Here is a 22,120-nt window from a genome sequence, read left to right on the forward strand (position 1 = left end):
ACACCTTTTGCATCATACCTTCACAGCCAAATTTGAGCCAATGCCCCACACCAGATTTCAGACGCCGCAATGCACACGGCGGTATTGAGTTCGCGTAGTGAACTTTACAGGGAGTTGCAGGAGCAATTTTGACGACCGTAGCAAGGTAACGGTGGTAACCCTGGGCGTGGGTCCCTTGCTATGCCTTCTGCAACGGGGATGGCAACCTGAGCCCCCCGCCGCCCCTGAGTTGTGGATTACTGTTGCCCCTTCCCTCCACCTATAACCACCACGATGTCTTGTGAGCCGCGACTGTAGAGCCATGATACGCACTTCGAGCCGGAAGGGTGCGACGTTGGAAAGGGTGACGGACCTACGGACAGCTTGAATATGGATAAGCCAGTTTCCTTGAGACCTGCTCACCATACTTGCAGGAGCTTTTCCTCGGGCGTGAAAGAAGTTGTTAATTAACATCCACAGCTTTGCTGTGCGGCATACAAGAGGTTTAAAGCCTCTATGTTGAAGATAGAAAGACCAGTGTCTGCATGAGTTTACCAACCATGCAAGTTCCGAATCTCAGTTTGAAGCGCTGGAAAGTTTTTCGGTTGCAGTACACCGGTGGTGGCAAAAAGCCAGCGTTTCCACTCGAGTTACCCTTTCAAGAGCATAACTGGACATACATTTCATTAGAGCATTGCACGGTACAGGCTTACAGTTCTTTCCGCTCTAAAGTTCCGGCGGCGTGCAGATCTTCTGAGAAAATGGTGGGAGCAGCCCGTCTCTGAGCTCTTTATACTGATCATGTAGCATTTTATTAACTATATGCTGATGAATACGCAGTCCAAGTTCTGGGGCCGAGACAGCAGCGATGAGGAGGAGGAGGAGACCACCGAGGAGGAGTCCTCTAGCGAGGAGGAGACCAGCAACGATGACGACAGTTCTTCTGAGGAGGAGTCTAGCTCTGGTTCAGATTCCGATTCTGATTCGGACTCGGACTCGGACGACGAGGGGCCTAACAAGTGAGCGCGCAGCCGCCGTGCGCCATCTATGTCCGTCAACCAGAGCTGGTCGAGTTTTTCACCGTGTTTTGCGCAGGTTCTTGGCTGGCTCTAGCGATTCGGATTCCGATGACGATCGCCGTGTTGTCAAGAGCGAGAAAGACAAGAGGATGGGCGAGCTGGCGCAGACAGCGGAGGACATCCGGGTGAGACTTGAGAATAATAGGCATGCTTTACTTTTTGCCTGCATGCTTGTGCTTATGTTCCTTCTATGTAGCTCGGAGCCTGACGGCGCCATCTCTGACCTGCTACTTGTCCTTCCGGTTTGACAGAATAAGATTAAGATCAACGACTGGAGCACTATCCAGGAGCTCTTCGATATCCTGAACCAGCGTTTGGAGAAGACGCGCAAGTTTTTGGTTGGACTGACCGTGCCTCGCGTCTATTTGAAATGCCTAATTGAGCTGGAGGATTACCTTAACGAGACGCTGGGCAATAAGGACCTTAAGAAAAAGATGTCACAGACTAACGCAAAGGCGTTCAACACCATGCGCCAGCGCTTGAAAAAGCATAACGTCAACTTTGCGGATCAAATGGCGAAGGTGCGCTCAAGTGGGAGTTGGGAGTGAAGGGGTAGTGGGGGAGCGTGCGGGTAGCGTGGGGGGAATTTTGGGTACAGGGATTGTGCTTGGGCGTTCTACCCGGGGGTTCCATGCCGATGGGCTATGTCCTGCTTACTGTGGTGCAATGACAGGTCCGCGAGAACCCGGATGAGGATGACGAGGAGGATGCGGCTGAGTCTGCAAGCAGTGACAGTGAAAGTGGCGATGAGCGCGAGCAGGAGGATCGCAAGAACCAGCAGCAGCAGCAGAAGGCTAAGGACAAGCTGCTCACGATGGACCCTAAGGAGATTACCTACGAGATGGTGGCGCGGAAGCTTAGGGAGATCGTTGTGTCCAGGTACTGAATGAGCCTGAAAAAGGAAAACGGTGTTGACAAGAAAGAACAGCTAGAGAAGAGCCGGTGGCTTCGCGGTGACATGGCCTTTTGCAACGCACCCGAGTGTTTAGGGATTATGCACGCTTTGCCTATTGGTGGTCAGCCGCGCCAGTCCTTTCGCTGTGCAAAATAAGCTCAAAGGGCATTTGTCGTGATCATGCAGCCGACCTTCCCTTGCCGATGGTGAATACAACCAAGCGGGTTGCACGGTGCAGTGGTGATCGCATCTATGCGCTTGCCCATGCTGCCGACTGCCTGTTCAGGGGCCGCCGGGGCACAGACAAGCAGGAGCAGGTGGAGATGCTGACTTACCTGGTGACAGTAGCTCGGGGCCCGGCGCAGCGCTTCGAGGTTCTTGCACAGCTGACCAGCAGTCTCTTCGACCTTAACCCTGGCATGATGGGGCATCTGCAGACGGGGCTGTGGAAGAAGTGTGTCGTGAACTTGTTGGAGATGCTGCGCATTCTGCAGGTGCGAAACTAAGGATTGTATTATGGGCGTTGGGCAAAGTTTTGCAAGTTTGTAAAGTACGGATCACGTCAAAGCTTACAGCTACGCGATGGTGACCATATCCAGGGGTCGACTAGTTTCTTGTCATTGCATGGGTGCAGAAAGTGGTTGCCTAGTTTCTTAGCGAGGCATCGCGGGATGTAAGCCACAGGACAGCAGGATACGTTGCCACGGGTGAGGGATTTACTGATAGTTTTGAGCCTCCTGTGGCTGTGCAAGGGTGGCGGTGTGCTGTCTGGCCCGAGGTGTTGCTCAATCTGCCACGGCCAATTACGAGCTTTACTCCCTGGCTATAACTTAACGAAAATCCGTACAATCGATAACAGGATAACCCAAACATCAAGGTGGATGAGAATGCAGACGCACTGGAGGAGCGCACAGAGCAGCCACCAGACGGCGCAGAGGTGCGGGTTTGGGGTAACGTTGTGGCCTTCGTGGAGCGCCTGGATGACGAGCTCTTCAAGAGCCTGCAGGTGAGGTCGAGGCTTATGGTTAAACGGGTGAACAACATCCGCAAAGGGAGCATGTGGGCGTTACTACCATCAGCTGTGGATGTGAAGGAATGGTTAGATTTTGATCGGGCGCCAAAAGCATAAGGCATGCTTAATTGTAGGTCAGGCGACAGCTAAAGAGGCTGTTCTATTGTTGCCCGTGTGGTTCATCGCGTTGTTTCTCCCTGAAGGCCACGAATGCTCTGGCCCTGTGCCCAGGTTATCGACCCACATACCCATGAGTACATGGCACGGCTCAGGGATGAGCCTGTATACCTGGCGCTTGGAACCAAGGTGCTTGAGTACCTGCAGAGGTGCGTATGGGTTGAGGACCCGCGGGCTAGCGGTGAGATGCTTGGTTGGGCAAAGGGCTCAAAGCGCTCAAAGGGCAAAGGGCTCGAAGCGCTGTAACTGGACTTGGACGTGAGCCAGACCGCGGCATTCTACGGCGAAAGATCACTTCGATAAAAGTATGACAGTTTTTTCCTGGCCAAGAATTCAAGTTGCAGGGGTTGGGACATATCAAGTGACATCAATTTTTTGGGTGTCAGTTGACAAATGTTATGCAATCCAACAGGGTCGGTGATATGGTCGGGAGCCCCAAGGTGGCTTTGCGGCTTGTGGAGCACCTGTACTACAAGACCGATACCGTTTACGACGCGATGCGGAAGCTTGCGATGGCCCAGCAGCAGACTGCTTCAGCGCCTGCCCCCGCAATGGAGGACGGCGACGAGGAAGAACCCGGTGCGAAGGTGGAGGTTCTGGTGCCATCTGATTACGCCATGGCGGAAAACTGTCATGAACTCATGCTGTCGCTAGTGGGCGGCGTCATCTTCAAGTACGGGGACGAGCGCACGAAAGCACGGGCTATGATGTGCTACATCTACCATAAGGTAGGGGAAAACTTTTGATTGGCATTAGAATTGCATGATTATATGCATTACAATCCTTCGTCTTCAAGTTTGAGGCATTATGGAAACCTCGAACTATATACAGGATATCTTTCACCATATCTAACCTTCCTTTCTCCTCGCACAGGCCATCCACGATGACTTCCATGGCGCTCGGGACCTACTGCTGATGAGCCATTTGCAGGTGCCGATGCATGGGCAAACACGATCATGTGTTCCTTAGCAGTGGGGTGTAGGATAAACTTGGTTGGGTCCCATGGTGTGGGTTCATGGTAGTACTTGTGGTGGCCTCGAAACATCCGTTCCCGGTCGTTGGCCCAGGTGCTGGGCCCCAGTACTCCATCGTTTAACATGGACGTTAGCCGTTGAAGTGCCAAAACGCTCAAATCCTCTCTTTTACCTCTCAGGACTCCATTCAGCACATGGACGTCTCCACTATGATCTTGTACAACCGCGCCATGGCCCAGCTGGGTCTGGCAGCTTTCCGGGCCGGCCTTATCCATGAGGCTCATGCCTGCTTGAACGAACTGTACGGAAGCGGTCACATCAAGGAACTTTTGGCGCAAGGTGAGCATGTTTTTGGAAAATAGGAACGAGTGTGTAGGGGTGTTTTCAGGAAGAACCTTTTGATGGGGCCGCCGCAAAGACTTATCCGGTTGTTGCGCAAGTATAGACATGCTTCCTGTCCCTGGGCCTACGGATCACCATTTTGCTTTGGTCATCTGGTGCTAATGCTGACAGATCTCTCGACAAGTCCTTGAGGCGCAGTTCGACTGCTGCTCTGGTTTGCCATTGGCCTTTACAATGTTTTACACGCAGGCATGTCCATGGGCAAGTACCACGAGAAGACGCCCGAGCAGGAGCTGGCTGAGAAGCGGCGCCAGATGCCCTTCCACATGCACATCACCCTAGAGTTGCTGGAGAGCGCTTACCTTACATGCGCCATGTTGTTGGAGGTAAGGTTGGACGAGCGGGTTGGTACATGATTACGTCTGTCGTCGTGCTGGGTATTTGACCTTTCAAAGCGTAAAACGTTTAATCCGGCACAGGAATTGTTGTGATTGTTCCTGCTTAATCCATATGTCATGAAAGTAGTTATGACAGCTGTGCGTCGCCCCTGCCTTGCCGTATCAGTCCTTCCTGTCCAGCACCAGTTGTTGCTACATAGCCTGAGACGAAATGCCCTTCAACCATCGTTTTCGTCTACGATTGCATTTTCTTCTGACAGGTTCCAAACATGGCTGCTAATCCGCTCAACCCGAAGAAGAAGATGATTTCCAAGTCCTTTCATCGTGTGTGGGATACCTATGCACGCCAGGCCTTCACAGGCCCGCCAGAGAACGTGCGTGATCATATCATGGCGGCGTCCAGGGCACTGGCACAGGTGCGCGGAAGGCAAGCGGAATAAGTAACACGTGTGCTGTGAGCTATGCATAATGTAAACATTCCTTGGTCTCGCTGCAGGGAGACTGGGCTAAGTCGTTCAACTACCTGAAGTCACTCAATGCGTGGAACCTTCTTCCAAAGAAGGAGCAGGTCCTGGCCATGCTGAAGGTGAAGGTGCAGGAAGAGGCCGTACGGACGTATCTATTGTCGTACAGTAACCAGTACGCATCGTTGTCCCTTGATCAGCTGGCGTCGATGTTCGAGCTGCCAGACAAGCAGGTGGGTGCAGGTCTGACTTGTTGGGGGTGCCCTTCAGCGCTTTATCTGATTTGTGTATTGCGTATGAATGCGGTGTGGGATGATGCGTCGAAAATAGGATTTATGCTAAGGCCAGCGCTTCGCATTCCAGCATTTAGGCGGCAGTGATGGGGGGGCAATAACATGGCTTGCATGCGGTCTGCGAATCATACACTTGAATATTCCTTCCTGAGGCTGAATGCATCCTTACTGAAACGTGCCTTGACGCAGATATACTCGATCGCGAGCAAGATGATGATTGCGGAGGAGCTGCCAGGGTCATGGGACCAACCCACTCGCACTATCGTGATGCATTCGTCCGAGTCGTCTCGCGTGCAGCGGGTAGCATTACAGCTGGCGGATAAGGTACGTACGTGGCTGGATATCTAAAACAATGCTTTCATGTCAGCCAACCTCAGTCTCGCGCAAGGGGTGTGGGTGAGTTGGACTTGGCGCGCGTATCTATGCGTGACTTGCCGTATCCACTTCCAGCATCCGTTAGCGATATGTTGAGGTGAAGTATGTAAGGTGACGTGCGGCGTTTTAGTCCTCTTATGTAACATCCTGTCCATGTTAACGTCAACAGGCGGCGGTAATCGTCGACTTGAACGAACGTGCCCTGGCCTACCGGACGGGTGGGCTTCGGGATGCGGATGATGAAGGCGGCGCGATGGCTGGTTCGTCAAGGCGGCGTGGAGGTCAATGGGACGACGAGGGTGGCGCGGGTGGCCGCAGCCGAGGAGGTGAGCATCGGGTCGTTGAGAGAATTTAACTGCGTGCGTTCTTGCGAGAGAGGAGTGCTGTGGGGGTGTGACTTATTCTACTCCTGTCGCCCTCTACGTGTTGGTCTCTACCAGACGTGAATCTTTTACGTTACTGTTAACTTCTGTTTATTTGCGCTTATGCCACGAAGGGGACATCTTTGCTCACATTTCCCGTCTGCTTGCGACTTCCACACCAGGTGTCAAGCTGGGCATGGTCCGCAACATTGGTGGCCGCGGGGACCGAGGGGATCGCGGCAGCGTCCGCTCGGGGCCAAGGCCTGGTGGCATGGGCGGCCGCGGGGGCGGATACCGCCGCGATGGCGGCATGGGTGGCGGTAGCTACGGCGATCGTGTGGGTGGGGGACCGAGGGGCTATGGCCGCCCGGGTATGGGCAGCAACATGAGTTCCATGTCTGCGCTGGGCAGCCTTAGGGGGCCCAGCATGGGGTCTCGGGGCGACCTGCGTGACTCACAGAGGCCGTGAGATGCAGGGGTAGTCTGAAACTTCCGGCTGTGTTGTGTCGCTCTATTTTCGTGGTTTAGATCGGCGTCTTCAGGGATGTTGTGGTGTCGGGGATAACATGTAACGGGTGTGGGATCAAAATATTTACCGGCATTACACGAACGGGCGTCGTGGTTCATTATGGAGCACGTCAGTCTGTCGATGCGGGTCATGCTGGCCATTTCCATGTCTGGGGGGATTGCGCTGGCTATCTCCGTTGCGGTTGATAAAGCTGCAATCGAAGCGCTTCGTTAGGTTTATTGTTGGGATGACACATGAGGCCAAGGGAACAAGGATGGATCTGAAATGCAGGATGGGCCAAAGAATAGGTGGATAGAAGGTTTGTTGCCTCCAAGTCGCAGGCGTGGCCATCCTCGTCCTGCAGGCAGGCTGGTGACGCGTTGCACACGTCAAGCTTTGTGATTGGGCACACATTCTGGGCAGCTACTTTCCCCCTTACCATGGAAAGCCTTGGTTTAGCTGCGATTGTGGGAGGGTAGGCTGGAGCCACGGATCTTAGCAGGTTGCATGGGACTTGAGACATGGATTCGTAGGCTCAACGCTGTCACAGCATCTATGGCACGCGTTGAACCCTTGCCATATTGCTGCAAGTCCGTTTGTAAGAAAACACGTACTTAAGCAACTTACCTGGGAATGGTGCTAAGGTTTTCGGTCCACTTGGTGGATTTCGATCCGTATGCACAAGAGCTCGACATCCGAAAGACTCAACATTGACATTACAACCAGTAAGGCCGGTTAGCATCTCTGCAACCCATGATGCCACTTGCTTGCCACACCTTAATACTATACGTGCTCGCGGAACGCGTGCACCACAGCGATGAGAGGATGTACCTTCTCGTCACCATTACATACATTTAGTCAGTGCCTTATTCACGGAACAGAAAACATCTTGAATATAGTAAGACGTGGCCGTTGTAACGCCAATTCTGTTGATTTCTCGCTACCAGGGTTTAGGTCAGTGCTGCAAAGGCACACACATACGATCGCACATGTGTAACCAGTTGTAACTTGTAACAAATCTAACACCTAGAATTTACCTCCAGGGCAGTTAAGTGTTTCGAGAAACGAGCTATGGATACAGCGAGATGTATGCATGCAATGTGCGTTGAGGGCGTGTTCATGATAATTAATGCCGAATCCTAATTCCTGCCTGACCGGTACCCGAACCCAATCCCTAATCTTTGCATCCCTCTGATTAATGGAAGCCGTCCCACAATCACGAATGCAAGTGTTATTCACACCGTACGCACCACACATCCACCTGCAATCACGAATAATAGGGTGGACCTACCACGCCCTGCAGGAGGCACTCCCTGCTCGTATTGCAAGTCGCCAATGCATTTGAGTTGGGGCCCGGGCAGGCGGGGCGAAGGACGAATCGAACATCCGACTTTCTTCCTCTCACGCGCGGAAAAAAACGCATGGGTTCGGCCCGCTGACCAGACCAAACGTGCTGCTACTGTATTTTTCGGAGCCAAACATGCACAGCAAGCACAGAGAAAATCGTACATCAGTTGTATTTACTACGAGCAGTGCGTGCATACCACACACATGCTTACCAAGTCACGAGCAAGCGAGGTGGTGCAACGTGCAAGTCATCTTGCCACGACAGAAAAGCCATTTTCCAGGCAGAGATATGTGCATAACGAAAAGCAGCTGGCATATGCACATGGCTAAGCCTATCCCTGCCACCATGCAACCACGCGTAAAGCAATACATGAATTAATACTCCCTGGTCAGCGCAAATATGTCACCATATGGTCAGGCCAGCTTCAAAGGAGCCCGGAAGAAGCGGGTCGAAACAGGCACATCGTTCCTATTCCCTAGACCGGCAATCCATTACCCTAGCAACTGGATGCAGGGGTGCTTCATCATCGCCGCCTCAGCCAACGCCGCCGTGACGGCGGCGGGTCACAGTCCAATGCTGAACCTCCCACTCCAGCGCCCACGGAGCCGCAGCCGACGGCGGTTGTCAGTTACGGTTGCAGTTCTAATTACGGTTGACTAGGAGTGGCTGCGGCGGATCTGAGCGCCCAAAGTTCAACTTGGTCCCGTACGCCCTTGAGCTGGGACAGACCCAAACACGTGGCGGACACGGCGTCATGCTCCAGGCAGTTCCGGGCTGCCTTCCACACCGCGCCGCTGACGAACATCTGCAAAACACATGCACACGTGCACACATACGCCTGTAAGAACGCAGGTACATGTGTATGTATGTGTGTATGTGTGTATTTTGCCACACATCAATCCGGGCCTGACGCTGGCCAGGGGCACCTGACCGTACCCCAACGGGAACGACCGCCGAATCGTGTGTGTCTACGTCCGTGTGATGTTGAGCATATTAGTAATGGACCTAGGGCCTAACCAGCGGATAGCTGCCCCTCGCACGCCGTTCAAAAAGGGACCCCCCAGGTATTTGACATGGCGTCAGGCTCTCACAGTTGCCGCTTTGGCCTTGGCCGCAATCCTCGCTGCTCGGTTCATGGGCCGGCCCACGTAGTCCAGGCGGCCAGTACGCGGCACGGGACGCAGCATAGCAGTCCCTAGGTCTGCGCCGATGCGCAGGCGCAGGCCCCGCTTTACCAGGACACCACCTAGGTATGCAGCAGCAGCAGCAGCAGCAGCAGCAGGAACAGTACGGGTTCATCATCTGACGTACGAAGGATGACGTACGGAAGGAGATGATGCAAAGCCAGGAGTGCGTGACTGTAGAGGCAGTTTAGCGACAGTAAGGAACTCGGGAAATTTGTACGGCTACCCGGCAGGGAATGAAAAAGGCAGGGTGACGAGGAGCGTGACGGTGAGACTGCCAATGACATAATGAAATACAGTAAAGGTCGCGTGTAAATGCGTAGTCGTACATGTAAATACCATACGTAGTCGTACATGTAAATACCATATCCGTCTACACATATGTGTGCAAGACTGGGGGTGAATTTGAGTCAAAACAGGGTGTGAAACAAGGCTAGTACGTTTGCAGGTACGGGGAATGCACCCCACGACCATGTAACACACACACATGTGTGCAGCTGCGCGCCTAGGTATTAAAGGCTAAGAGCATGTGCGCGAGTCAATCAGGAAAGTGGAGTGGATTGCGTACATTTACGTGCGAACGAATGAACCAACCGGTACGGGCGAGCGAACGACCCAGCGATCGCGCCATTTTCATATATCAGTGGCTACCTGTCTTCAATAACATAAATAATAAATATTGCAGCTTGTAACATAAATACAAAAATAAATACAAATATTTTAAGCGTATAGGTATGGTCTCTGTTACATATTGCCCTTGGGCCTTCGGCTCGTATGGGTAGTTGTACAGGTATGGGGTCACGCACCCCAAAACCATGTAACACACATACACATATTGCAATAGAAGCTTGGCGGGAAGGCCTACTTATTACCTTCGTACACCTCCTCAGTGAGCTCGTGCTCCAGGAAGCCTTCCGGCCAGGTGGCATCCAACATCGAGTTCAAAAGCTCCAGCCCCCACCCCACTGCCGAGCTGGCTGAGCCAAACACTAGCACCCAGTGACCGCCATCCGCCGATACCGCAACCACGTAACCGCCGTGGCGCGCCGCCGCCGCGGTCGCCGTATTGCGCAGCAGCCCCAAGGCCTGCTGTACAACAGCGCTGCCGCCGCCACTGCCCCCAACACCCGCCGTTGACGACGGCGGCTGCCAGGCACCGCCATCAGTGACAGAGGCGGTGGGCTGCGGCGATTGCATTTCTGGGAGGACGCGGCTGGCGGCCGCCACGGCGGCCGCTGCCGCCAGCTGCCGCTGTTGTACGACACGCTCCCATGCCAGCAGTGCTTCCACGCCAAGTACATTACAAAACACGGGTGCTACGACGCCCGCGGGAGCTGACAGACAACCTGGTACGGCGTTTTGACGAGCTCGTACTACCGATGATACGATAGCCAGGCGGGGAAGCAGCCACGGGCATAGGACGCCGTACAGATCCACCGGAGCATCGCCGCCGTTCGCCATGGCTGCATCTGTGGACACCGACGGCCGCGGCGATGCCAGGATCCTGGGCGAGCCGACGTCACCTTTGGCGGAATGTCGGTCGGCCTCGCCTGTCGAGCCGAATTAAGATTGTTGAGGTGATTCGAGACCCAGACGGTCGAGGAAAGCTCAATTTGAGAACAGGGCATACATACGAGGCAGGTGGCTGGCAGAAGTTAAGGCCTGACCCAGCGGAGTATGACGTGACTGTATCATCTTACGGAACTAAGTTTTGGCGCCGTTGATCCGCAAGATTTGGTTGGATGCTGGTGGTGAGTTGCTGAACCCAACGCATACATTCTGAAATCGGATGGGGTGAACGGATTAGGGTGCCCCTCTCGCAGGGGAGAGCAGGAAACTACCTCCAAGGGAAAGGGGGCCGCTGGTGAAGCTATACCACCCTGTAACAACATTATACAAATGCTTTGGAGCCAGATGCGAGTTCATAGGTTGGCCTTATCCAGGAGGACATCGAGCACATGGAGCTAGATCCGCAGGGCCAGCGAAGGGTTGGGGGCATTGGACATGAACGACGCTGTCCTCGAGATAAGGGGGCTAGGGGGGATTCGCTACGAACTACGAACATGATCACGTATATCATGAGGAGTGTCCGGAGCCTGACCGACCGCCTGATCTAGGTTAGGGTGAAGAGGAAAACCTCTGTGGGAAATGGTTGGAGAATTGTGCAGTGCGTGCAGTGGGCTGGGGCCTGGGGCACAAGTACACGGTGTCAGCGTCGTCGAGGTTCTGTTCTGTTCGGTCGGACAAGGGCACCGAACAGCTGCAGCCCCGCTAGCCGGGTGCGCTTTCAAACGTGTGCGGAGCTCTCCGTCTGCACGTCTACACAAATGTGTCTCAACATTTCTTCACCGTTTTGGCGTTGTTGTTGTCGCAAATTTGTGATATCCGGTGAAACCAGCAAGCGCCTATCTATCTAGCGTGCATGGCCAACCGTCTGGCGGTTTTAAGTGCGGTTGGGCCGCACTCAGGCGTGCAGGGATACGCTGGAGTGCGGGTACGCGGACAAGGGGCGCAATCCTTGCTGGCGGTCCGTGCAGTGGGGCCGGCGTAGCCGTCGGTCGTCGTATCTGTTTCATGGAGCCACAAATTGATCTCACCCCACGGGCACCGACCATTGCTGTGAAGTTCAGTGTGCTGCGTCACATTTTGGGTTCAGCGAATTGAACGCAATAGGCGTTACGGTCAGGTTGGTGGTGAACGAATACAATGAATGGCAAGTTATGTATCGCGAATTCACGGAATTCACGCTTCCGAATTGGGGGGATGCAAGGGTGCGCAGACAGTGCACCATCCTGGAGAGGGCGCTCTTCCAGTCCAGGGGTTTCGTACAATAAATGTGAGGGAGGCAGCGGGACTCCTACATCCTACGACATAAAAGGAATAGCTTTCAGCTAGTTCACACAACTCGTTCATCAACCCCCGCTTCTACAATTCAAAAAGACAACTGAGTGACCCTATCCCTTGCCGTCCGCTCAGGCCCCCAAGCCGGCCGTACCCTGTCGTACCTGCGGTACCAACTGTCACAGACGCCGGTCCCAAGAAGTAGTCCCCAAGGTGCACCAGTGAGAAGTCGGACCTGCTGCCGCTGCTACCGCTACCGGCCCCCCCAGCACCGCCGCCGATTACTCGTTGGGCACCACGACCTTCCCGCCTCCGTTGCTGATATGCACGGAACGTGGCTCCGCTGGCTAGCACCACACCACCCTGGGGCGTTACAGGGTGAGAGCAAATGCCATTGTGAAGTCGCCACGTAAGAAGCGTTCCGCAATCATGGGGGCTTCCAAACTCTTTTGTGGAGGCATTCAGCCTGACACAATCGTGAAATACTGCACTTGATATCATCCCTTTGGGCTCCCCTGAAGGATTTGTCTACCCCCTTTAGTTCATCCCCTAAAGGTGAACGAAAGGGGATGAAGACAAGGGGGACAACCAAAGGGTTGTCCCCGCGCTGATGGGGCCCCACTTCCTTCAGGGTACATAACCCCAACCTCCATCCCCTCCTTACCGGTCAACCGCCTCAACCGACTCATGGGCTCATCGGGCCATCAACCCATCGTCCCAACCCCGACTGAAACGGAACCCGGATCCATTCCGGCTCTGAAACCTCTAGCTCCGAAACCCCCTTCGTTCCCGATTCTCCGCCTGGGGCGCGGAGTCGAGGACACCCAGACAGGCACCTACCGTGGCGGCATCGCACACGTCTTTGCTAGTAGCCAGGAAGCGACCCAGATAGCGAGCCCCGGAAGCGCCCCCTTGCTCGAAAAACTCCACCTGCGACGGCATCGTACCATTGCAACCACCACGACAGTGGTTTGGCCGTTCATGGAGATCATTGGGTGTTTGCAGTATCTAACTAGAGCCTGAGAGAGATGGAGGATAAAAGGGGGAAGGGTGGTTGTTGGGAAGTTTAGGAGGCACCAGCTTGTGGGAGTTAATGGGAAATAATGGGAGTTAATTGGGGTTGGTGGGAGTTAATTGGGGTTGGTGGGAGTTAATTGGGGTTGGTGGGAGTTAATGGGAAATAATGGGAGTTAATTGGGGTTGGTGGGAGTTAATTGGGGTTGGTGGGAGTTAATTGGGGTTGGTGGGAGTTAATGGGAAATAATGGGAGTTAATTGGGGTTGGTGGGAGTTAATGGGAAATAATGGGAGTTAATTGGGGTTGGTGGGAGTTAATGGGAAATAATGGGAGTTAATTGGGGTTGGTGGGAGTTAATTGGGGTTGGTGGGAGTTAATTGGGGTTGGTGGGAGTTAATTGGGGTTGGTGGGAGTTAATTGGGGTTGGTGGGAGTTAATTGGGGTTGGTGGGAGTTAATTGGAGTTGGTGGGAGTTAATTGGGGTTGGTGGGAGTTAATTGGGGTTGGTGGGAGTTGGTGGGGGTTGGTGGGAGTTCATTGGATTGGTGGGAGTTTATGGGGGTTGGTGGGAGTTGGTGGGGGTTGGTGGGAGTTGGTGGGGGTTGGTGGGAGTTGGTGGAAGCTGCGGGGGTTCGGTTGAGTGAGCTGTATATGTGTGGATGCGGAAGGGAGGGGGTCGGGTGTCGGCATGGCGTGTAAGGGCTGACTGGAAAGGGAACATAGGAAAATGCTTGTGCGTAATGTGGGGCGTTTCTGGATTTAGCTGTTTCGTGGCGTCCAGCCCCTGTGTTGTGCAGTGGCGGCGATGTGTTTCGTTATGATCAGGGCCACCACAAGCACTGTGAAGCATAGGGAGGCCGACGTCGTGTACAGTGTGAAAAGACATGTTACAGGACAGTCGTCGCTTCGGAATGTTCTTTGGGGTTTCGGGTTTCCTAGTCGCTGTGAATTGCTAAGGTTTCTCATCTTTGCTATCTCGAAGGAATACACCTCCACCGGCAGCCCTGCATCTCCTGCGTCTGCAGCTCCTCCTGCTCCGCGTGCTGGGTCCCACCCCTATACCACCGCAAGCAATGTAAGATCTCCTTTCTAACACTTGTTTCCGCCCAGCCTACCGAGTTGTGTCGGAGCCAGCAGCCTTTTGTCCCTGAGCCCCTGGCTTACCTCCGCCTCTGAAGGCCCTGAATGGAGCCCGACCCGCAGCCGTAGGCCACGAAACACAAGTTGAAGATCGGATGTAAGGGATGTTCCCGCCGTGCTCGCGGCAGCAGCGGCGGCGCCGCCGATGCCGGGGATCCCTTCTCCCAATATGCCGTACATCGTACAAAGCTGTGCTGCAATGCACTCGGCGCTGACCTGCTCGTACATGGAGCGCAACGCCGCAGCCACGGTGAACACCACGCCGGCGGCGCCGCTGACAGCTCGGGCACCCCAGCCGTCAGGCTGGCGCTGCGGCAACTGCGACGGCACCAAGTCTGAGGCGGAGGCACCCATGCTGAAAACACCGCCAGGGGCTCTTTCGACGCGAGCAACTTCTTCCCTGGACTCATCACTCGCCGCTGCGGCTATGGACACAGCGCACAAGGGCAGCAAAAAGCAATAGTTGCGCAGGCAATTGACACAGGTGGTTAGGAGGTTGGGCAGGTGGTTAGGAGGTTGGGCAGGTGGTTAGGAGGTTGGGCAGGTGGTTAGGGTGAGCCGCTTCCCTGACTGCCCTTATCTCCCCAACTGCCCTTTCGTCCTCACCCTAACCTTTCCCCTTCCTTGACACCTCCCCCACCAAATCCCAAACCTTTGTCAATCCCTCTCGGAACCGAAGGGACCGCACTATAGGTACGAGCAACAAGTTCTCTGACAAGCTCTCGATCATGCCGCCGCCTCACCGGTAGCCGCGAGGTTTATGTCCCTCCAAAACAGATCCATAAAGAGTGACCCACGGGACGCTCCCGCTGCCAGCAGCGCCGCAGTCGCTGGCGGCGGCGCCGATGATGTGGCCGCCGCTACCGCCGCCTGGCCCAGCATCAGAAGGCGGCTGCTGTGGCCCATGTGGTACAGCGCGTGGTACCCCGTCAGCGCCAAGCTCGTCGACAAGCCGTTGGCGGTGGCATGGGTGGCAGCCGGGGCACCGCCGCCACGGTCAACGCTCGTGCCGTGTGTGGATATCATATCCGCGGGTCGTCCCCCGTTGAATCCGGACAGCGCGTGAGTAATGTCCATGAGGCGAGGCGGAATGGAGGAACCTACAGCTGGAGTGATGGCAGCGGCAGCAGCGAAGGCAGAAGTGACCGACGGCGTTGCCGTCGGCGGCAACGCCACGGCGGCCGTGTCCACTTCCGCAGCGGTTGTTGGACTGGCGGAGGTGGCAGTTTCCGATAATGTCGTACCGAAGGGGACATGTACATCCGAACCGTGTTCTATATGCGGGGGGTTAATGGCGGCGACGGCGGCAGCGGTGGCGGTAGCGGCAGGGGTGGCGATGGTGGTAGACGGGGTAAGGATGGCGACGGCGATGTGGTCTGGCGATGCTGCCACGGCAGCAACTGAAGTAGCCGTCTCAAAGGCAGCGACAGCGGTGGTGGTAGCATCGGCTCCGTTCTTGGTGGCATTTTCAGTACGGCCCATACAGATTGGCTCCAAAACATTGGATGGTTCATTCAAACTGCTTGCTAACTCCAAGGCCACAGCGCCGCCGCCGAGGGTACTGCTTGCGTCGTCGTCGACGGCGGAGGCCGGCGATGACAGCGCCGCGTCCACTTCCATCACCGACAAAGCCGCCGCCATGCCGCTGGGGGAGGCTCTCAGCGCTCCTATCGACTGGTGGGCCGATTGGGCGCTTCGACGTCGATATGAGGGGTTTAGGCGCTGCAGCAGGCTGCGGTGCCCGATACCGGGCTCCTGTCAGTGCGGCGGCGGCAGCAGCAAGTCGCTCGCATGATGGCCAACGGTAGAAGGTTCGTTAGTGGGTTAGGATCGGCCGCTACCAGCTAGGTTGCGGCACATTCAGTGATTTCGTGTGCTCATTGCGGGGGACGCAGACGGTTGAGGAAGATGCAGTCTTGGGGTGTTGGAAACCAAAACAGCAGAATCCGATCCAGTTTATTTTACCAGGGGTTGAAAAAATTGGAGGTGGTGGGTCGGGAGTTGGGATTTGGGTTGGGAGTTGGCAGTTGGCAATTGGGAGTTGGCATTTGGGAGTTGGAGTTTAGAGCTGGGAATTTATTGCACGATAGGTATATAGTAATTTGTATCTCGGGAATTATCAACAGCTGTCTTGCCCGAGTGGTTAAGGGGGTGGACTTGAAATCCACTGGGTTCTCCCGCGCAAGTTCGAATCTTGTAGACAGCGTGCTACGATGTCCAAGTATATTGAGTTCTTTTCTAGTACACATAGAGTCATCCTATGAACATTTGTAGATGACCATACACCCTCCGACTTTACGGATGCCCCCGAACTGCTGCGGAAATTGTGGTTTCTAATGAATGTACAGGTGAGCAACCACTATCCCCATGCACCCGCCTGATTTCAAAGCCGCGTGCCGTCGCGCTCGTCCTGCTGATGGTGCCCCAACCTGCGCACGCCCTATAACCACAACTCCCCAACTGAATTCCCTTGTATAACCCAATCAAAATCCCCTTCAGCCCCCTCCGATGCCCCTGCAGTCATCACCGTCCCTCCCACCTGGCGGACCTCGCTGGCTTCACCCGGCTTCGGTGGCTGGGAATGCTGCTGTGGCGTCGGCCCGGGGCGTCCTAAGCTTGCAGCTGTGGCGGCGCTGGCGGCGCCACCGATACTGCACACAGCGCTAGCATAAGCAGTGCCGGCGGGGAAGGTGCCGCTGCCGGCGTCAACTTCAGCGTCAGCACCGCCGTCAGCTTGCATTCGCACTGCCGGCGCCGCCGCCAGGTAACGCTGTGCACTAGCCGATCTCCGCAGCTGCTGCGGCGCCGGGCCCGACGTCTCTGCCTCCGTCGGCTGCTGTTGCTGCAGTTGCATCAGCTTCCGGCGGGTCAGCTGGCCGCCAAACCAATTTCCGTCGACGGTGGCGAAGGCGGAACCAGCGCGCTGCGTGATTGCCAGCAGGGAGCCTTGACGGGCTGTGACGGAAGCTTTACGGGCTTCTACACCTCCCCCCTTAGCAGGCGTCCCCAGGGCCGTTCGGTTTGGCACGCTACTGCACAGCACGGCGTTGTGCAGACCGCGCTGCGGCTGCGCCGGGCTGTGAGGACTGCTGATGGCCGCCTTACTGTAGCAGCTAGGGGAGAAATGGTAGCTGCGATCCGTTTGTAGCTGCGAGCAATGAATGGTGCTGGCGGTGGTGGCAGTGCCGTAGCCGCCAAACCGGCTGCAGGCGCGGTTGCCGTGTTCGGGTGTTATGCCGTTGCCGGCGACTACTGCTGCTGGGTTGTTGTTGTTATTGTTATTGTTATTGTTATTGCTGATGGTGGGAGCGTGGAGACTGTTATGTCGACCTCGGGATAGGGACAGCAAGGGAAGGGGTGGTGTTAGACGACGACTTGCGGGCGTTGCTGCGGCTGTAGCGGCGGCGGCGGTGGCAGCGGCGGCGGCATTCGCCGCTGACGGTGACTTGGGTGTAGATGTGCGAGGGCTCAGAGTTGGTGGCGGCAACGGCGGATCTGCTGTGCCATACACGCTGTACGGCGGGTTCGTGTCCCAGGCGACGCAGCTCCGCCAGTCCCCCGTCTCGCCGCCACCACCGTCATCGAGCTCTAAAGTAAGAAGCCCAACGGCGCCGCTGGAGACGCCCCTTGGTACGGCATTTTCGCCTTCGCCAGTGTCACCACCGCCGCCGTTACCACCGTCTCCTCCGTCACCGTGATTGCCGCTGCGCCAGCCGTACAGCAGCCTTCGGCTATCGACGTTTCGCGAGACGGCGTTTCCGTTAGCAAATCTCTTAGTTTCGCCAAGGTTTTGGGGCAGCTGCGTCGGGGCCCTGTCGGCGCTAACAGTGCCTGCCGCCTCCGTAGTCGGCGGCCTCCGTTGGGAACCGTACACACGGCCTCTGTCTCGCACAGCAGCAGAGCCAACAACATCAGTACATATACCCACATCATTAGCACCGTCCATTACAATAGCAATGGCGACGGCCGCGGCGGCCGCGGCGGCGGCGGCACCCGCGCCGCTGCCGCTACCACCGCCGCCCGCACCTGTAGACAGATTCTCGTCATTCGGCACAAGGTCTGCTCGGCTGTTATGAGCACCGCAAGCTGAGGCAGTAGTGGTAGCAGCGGTGTCACCGCCGCCGCCAGCGTCGGCCCCGTCGGTGCCGCAGTCGGTACGGCTACCCGTGTTGAAGGCAGCAGCCTTCCCGTCACCCTCCAGACTCAGAGCCGCACCCGTACGGTACGACATCCGGAACAGCTGCGTCGAACGATCTCCTTCCACGCCGTCCGTATTTTCCAAAAGCTGTTGGCTGCATTTGTTACTTTCGGAGGTGCTGTTTAGTAGGGTAACATGTAGACGGGTGTTATCGGGTTGATTGCGGCGTACATATCCGCTATCACGATCCCGACCCAATTCTGCCTGTTGTTCCTTATCGGTATCGAACATGGGTCTCTGGTGCACAATACCGTTTTGATGGAGACCGCTACGGCAGCCACACTCCCACTGCTGCTGCTGCTGTGGCGGCGGCGGCTGCTGCGGCGACTCAGACCGCGTAGGGAGCTGGGACAAGGCCATGTCGGGACTGGTTGATGACTGGATAACGTGCGCGTTTTGCCGGCTTGCCGTCGACGCAAGCATTGCCGCCGTGGGCGCCGTCTCAGAGGGCTTCCTGCGACATGTCCGGGTACCCAAGCGATAGTCGATAGGCGGATACCGTTTACCGTTTCAGCCACCATCCGATGAGTGCGTACCGTACCGTACGTCATAATAGTTTAGCGTTGATGCGTTGGAAAAACGCAACTACATGGCCTATTCCGGACGATTCAGTGCTGTTATCACATGTGCAGGTGTTATACCTCGCTTCCACAGGCGCCGACGCCGGTAGTCCCCAATCCCCGCCACACCTGGAAGTGAGTACAGATGTACAGGTCGTGTAAGGCGCTCCCCTGGGGCTGGAAAGCTGCGAAGAGCACCTGGGCTCCGAAACCACAGCAGCGTCGTGGACTTCCCCCCCCGGCTCCGCCGTTTCCGCCGCCTCTGTCCCCACCGGATCTGCCGATGCACCGGCAGGCTGCAACGCCGCGTTGAGAGCGCCGCTTGCCGTACTGCAGACGTCCGCAGGGGCCTGTGGGGGATTGTAAACGTCGACGCTGTCGATGCAGCGGCCGTCGACGCCGCCAACGCCAAGGTACGGCACCATTCGTGATACCCGAGCCCGAGGAGCCCCATTCAGCGTAAGGCTCCCGCCGCCTGTAGAGACTTTTCCTGGCTCCGCCTCCGCCGCCGCGGCAGCCGCAGTCGCCGCAGATGTCACCTCCGATTTGGGCACGTGCCGAATGCAACTCGCCGTCACGGCAGCTTCGGTGGAGGCGTCTGAGACGGGCCGCGGCGTGTACGGCAGCAGCGGTGGCGGTGGAGAGGTAATTGCTTCAACCGCTAACACTGCCGCCGCCGACGGCGAGGTCTTTACGACGTTTAGCAATGAGTGCCCGCTGCGTGCCGACACCGGCGGCTGCGGCATCGACAGCGTGGGCGACATACGGGCAAACGGCGTGGAGAACCAACGGTCTAGCCTGCTGTCTTTTGCACCGGCGAGGGTATTGCCGTACGGCACGCCGCTGCCGCCACCGCTGCCGCCACCGCCGGACAAAAGGACGGGAAAGCCGGCGCCGGCATCACCATGAAAGCTAGGCGGTCCGCCTATGGACGGCAGGGTAGAGCAGCCGCCGCCGCCGCCGCCGCCACCGCCGCCGCCGTCGCCAACACCGGGGTTGCTCGACAGCTTAGCGAAACGACCCAGTGCTGCCAGCGGTCGCAACCCCAGTTCGAATCGGATCGCGGACTCCAGGCTGCGTCGTCTAAAAGGCGAGAGCGCCTTCAAGCTGGAGGGGGTGGCATGCAGCCGAGGGTTCCAGGGCACGGTCCGCAAGCCGGGGAGGACAAGAACGTGTCAAGGCACGAGGTCCTCATTAGCACTTCCTCCTTGGAGTTTTAATGATCTCTTTCTAGGGTAGGAAGGAAGTCGTCCGAGTGGAAGGAAGGGTGCTGGGCCGTGCAGAAGTCCGAAGACAGAGTACTGGGCGCCCGATCACGTCGGAAGCCCCCATGAACACAAAATGGCCCGTTGCAGGTAGGGCCCACAGCTCCTACCCATCCCCCCCGGCCCTCCTCGCCTCTACCGACCTCCATTGGGCCTACGTGGCTTTGGGAACCCGGGCCATATTTATAACATGCTTCACTCCTGTCATACCTCACCCCCCCACCCCCACCATCTTCTTCCCCAGGGGGCCCCTGCTCCCCAGCCCCTTGCCTCACATCCGCCTTCCAGGTCTGCCGCCTGTACTGCTCCACGCGCCGTACATTGCGGTACCCGCCCAGAGTCCCCCCGGGGTTGTCAAGGACCCGCTGGCCGGTGGCGCAGAGCCCAGCCCTGCAGCTGCTGCTGCTGGCCCCTGTCCGAGTCCTGAACCCCTGACGCCTCCTCCGTTGCTCCCGGCCGCAATCGCCAGGGCGCTCAAGTCCCCGACCAGGGCGTGTTTAGAAGCTTGGGGAGCGGGTGAGGACGAGGGTTGTTGGGCCGAGTGGCGACGGACCCACACTTCGCAGCAGTCGGACTGTTCGAGAAGCTCGGATGGCCAGTCAGCACATAGCATCGCGACCTGTGTGAGTGTGTTGGTGAGGTGGTGGGAGCACGGTGGCCATTTCATGCGATGTAACGACTTGGCTGCAAAGGTGGAGGGAAGTTAGAGCATTATGAGCATTATGGGCATTCTAGGGTGTGGGAACTTTGGGGTGTATGGGGTAGTTATGGTTGTGGTAGTGGTGGTAGTGGTGGTAGTGGTGGTAGTGGTGGTAGTGGTGGTAGTGGTGGTAGTGGTGGTAGTGGTGGTAGTGGTGGTAGTGGTGGTAGTGGTGGTAGTGGTGGTAGTGGTGGTAGTGGTGGTAGTGGTGGTAGTGGTGGTAGTGGTGGTAGTGGTGGTAGTGGTGGTAGTGGTGGTAGTGGTGGTAGTGGTAGTGGTAGTGGTGGTAACCGTGGTTGTGGTAGTGATTGTGGTAGTGGTAGCAGTGGTGGTGGTGGTTACAGTGGATTGGGTGTGGAGAGCGGGCGAGGAAAAAATAGCGCCACGGAGTGGGAGGTCGTAGGGACGCGTAGGGGAGCATGGAAAGGTGCAAAGGTTAGTCGGAAGTAAGCGAGAAATGACCGAGAGCCTTGCAAGGACTGACCCAGTTAGTTAGTTAATTAGTTGGTTACGTTAGGTCGGCTCCCACCTGCAGGTCCACCGCAAAGTCCAACGCGTCCTCCGGCATGTGGAATGCGACCACAAACGCATCTCCCTCCGTGAACACCTCATAGCCCTTCCTCTGGGAGATAGCCTGAACCAAACGACCGTTATGTGGTTGTGGGATAACGGTTGAGGTCAATTAGGTAGTCGAGGGGTTTGGGCCCTCTTCAGGGAGGATTCAACGAAAAGAAAACGCAAGGCGCAGGGCCTTACCGAGGGGCGCCGCGGGGACGAGAGGAAAACAGGGACAGCGCGCGTGTCCCAGTAGAGCCATCCAAGCAGGAAACATGAACCCCGGAACTGGCAGCCATTTACCAACCTGCATCGTGCGAACCTGCCGTACAGACTCACCTGCCGTACCACTCTGTGGTGTGTGTGCAAGATCTCATCCATTAGGTCTCCGCACAGCGCCTCCCAGAGCGTTGTAGAGCCCTGCTCCGGAACCATTGGGATGGCCGGGTGGTGC

The 22,120-nt window shown here is 56.5% G+C and overlaps 2 protein-coding genes across 2 annotated transcripts; one reads left to right on the forward strand and one right to left on the reverse strand.

Moving 5' to 3' along the window:
• The first annotated feature begins 646 nt into the window (after positions 1 to 646).
• eif3C (eukaryotic translation initiation factor 3c) lies at positions 647 to 7,474 on the forward strand. The gene is made up of 17 exons (XM_002947077.1): positions 647 to 743; positions 820 to 998; positions 1,075 to 1,183; positions 1,310 to 1,579; positions 1,732 to 1,937; positions 2,240 to 2,447; positions 2,813 to 2,959; positions 3,197 to 3,291; positions 3,555 to 3,870; positions 4,016 to 4,072; positions 4,296 to 4,455; positions 4,708 to 4,844; positions 5,117 to 5,272; positions 5,353 to 5,553; positions 5,803 to 5,937; positions 6,158 to 6,314; positions 6,533 to 7,474. Exons 1-17 carry the CDS (start codon positions 741 to 743, stop codon positions 6,817 to 6,819), a joined length of 2,823 nt encoding a protein of 940 aa, XP_002947123.1. The 5' UTR covers positions 647 to 740; the 3' UTR covers positions 6,820 to 7,474.
• Positions 7,475 to 8,492: 1,018 nt separating this feature from the next.
• On the reverse strand, positions 8,493 to 22,101 carry VOLCADRAFT_103346 (uncharacterized protein; the record flags this gene model as incomplete). Its single annotated transcript, XM_002947215.1, has 13 exons — positions 8,493 to 9,011; positions 9,298 to 9,407; positions 10,263 to 10,940; positions 12,396 to 12,594; positions 13,179 to 13,250; positions 14,413 to 14,813; positions 15,132 to 15,598; positions 15,920 to 16,143; positions 16,928 to 19,040; positions 19,276 to 20,253; positions 20,687 to 21,030; positions 21,641 to 21,745; positions 22,006 to 22,101. 13 exons carry the CDS (start codon positions 22,099 to 22,101, stop codon positions 8,853 to 8,855), a joined length of 5,946 nt encoding a protein of 1,981 aa, XP_002947261.1. The 3' UTR covers positions 8,493 to 8,852.
• Positions 22,102 to 22,120: the final 19 nt, after the last annotated feature.

The sequence above is a fragment of the Volvox carteri genome, assembly GCF_000143455.1.
Source record: "Volvox carteri f. nagariensis unplaced genomic scaffold VOLCAscaffold_5, whole genome shotgun sequence".
NCBI classification, from domain to species: domain Eukaryota; kingdom Viridiplantae; phylum Chlorophyta; class Chlorophyceae; order Chlamydomonadales; family Volvocaceae; genus Volvox; species Volvox carteri.

Bases quoted from the DNA above. Each gene is read 5' to 3' on its own strand.
- eif3C (XM_002947077.1), top strand. The intron at 5,938-6,157 runs GTACGTACGTGG...TAACGTCAACAG, and splicing joins CATTACAGCTGGCGGATAAG to GCGGCGGTAATCGTCGACTT. The intron at 6,315-6,532 runs GTGAGCATCGGG...CTTCCACACCAG, and splicing joins GGGTGGCCGCAGCCGAGGAG to GTGTCAAGCTGGGCATGGTC.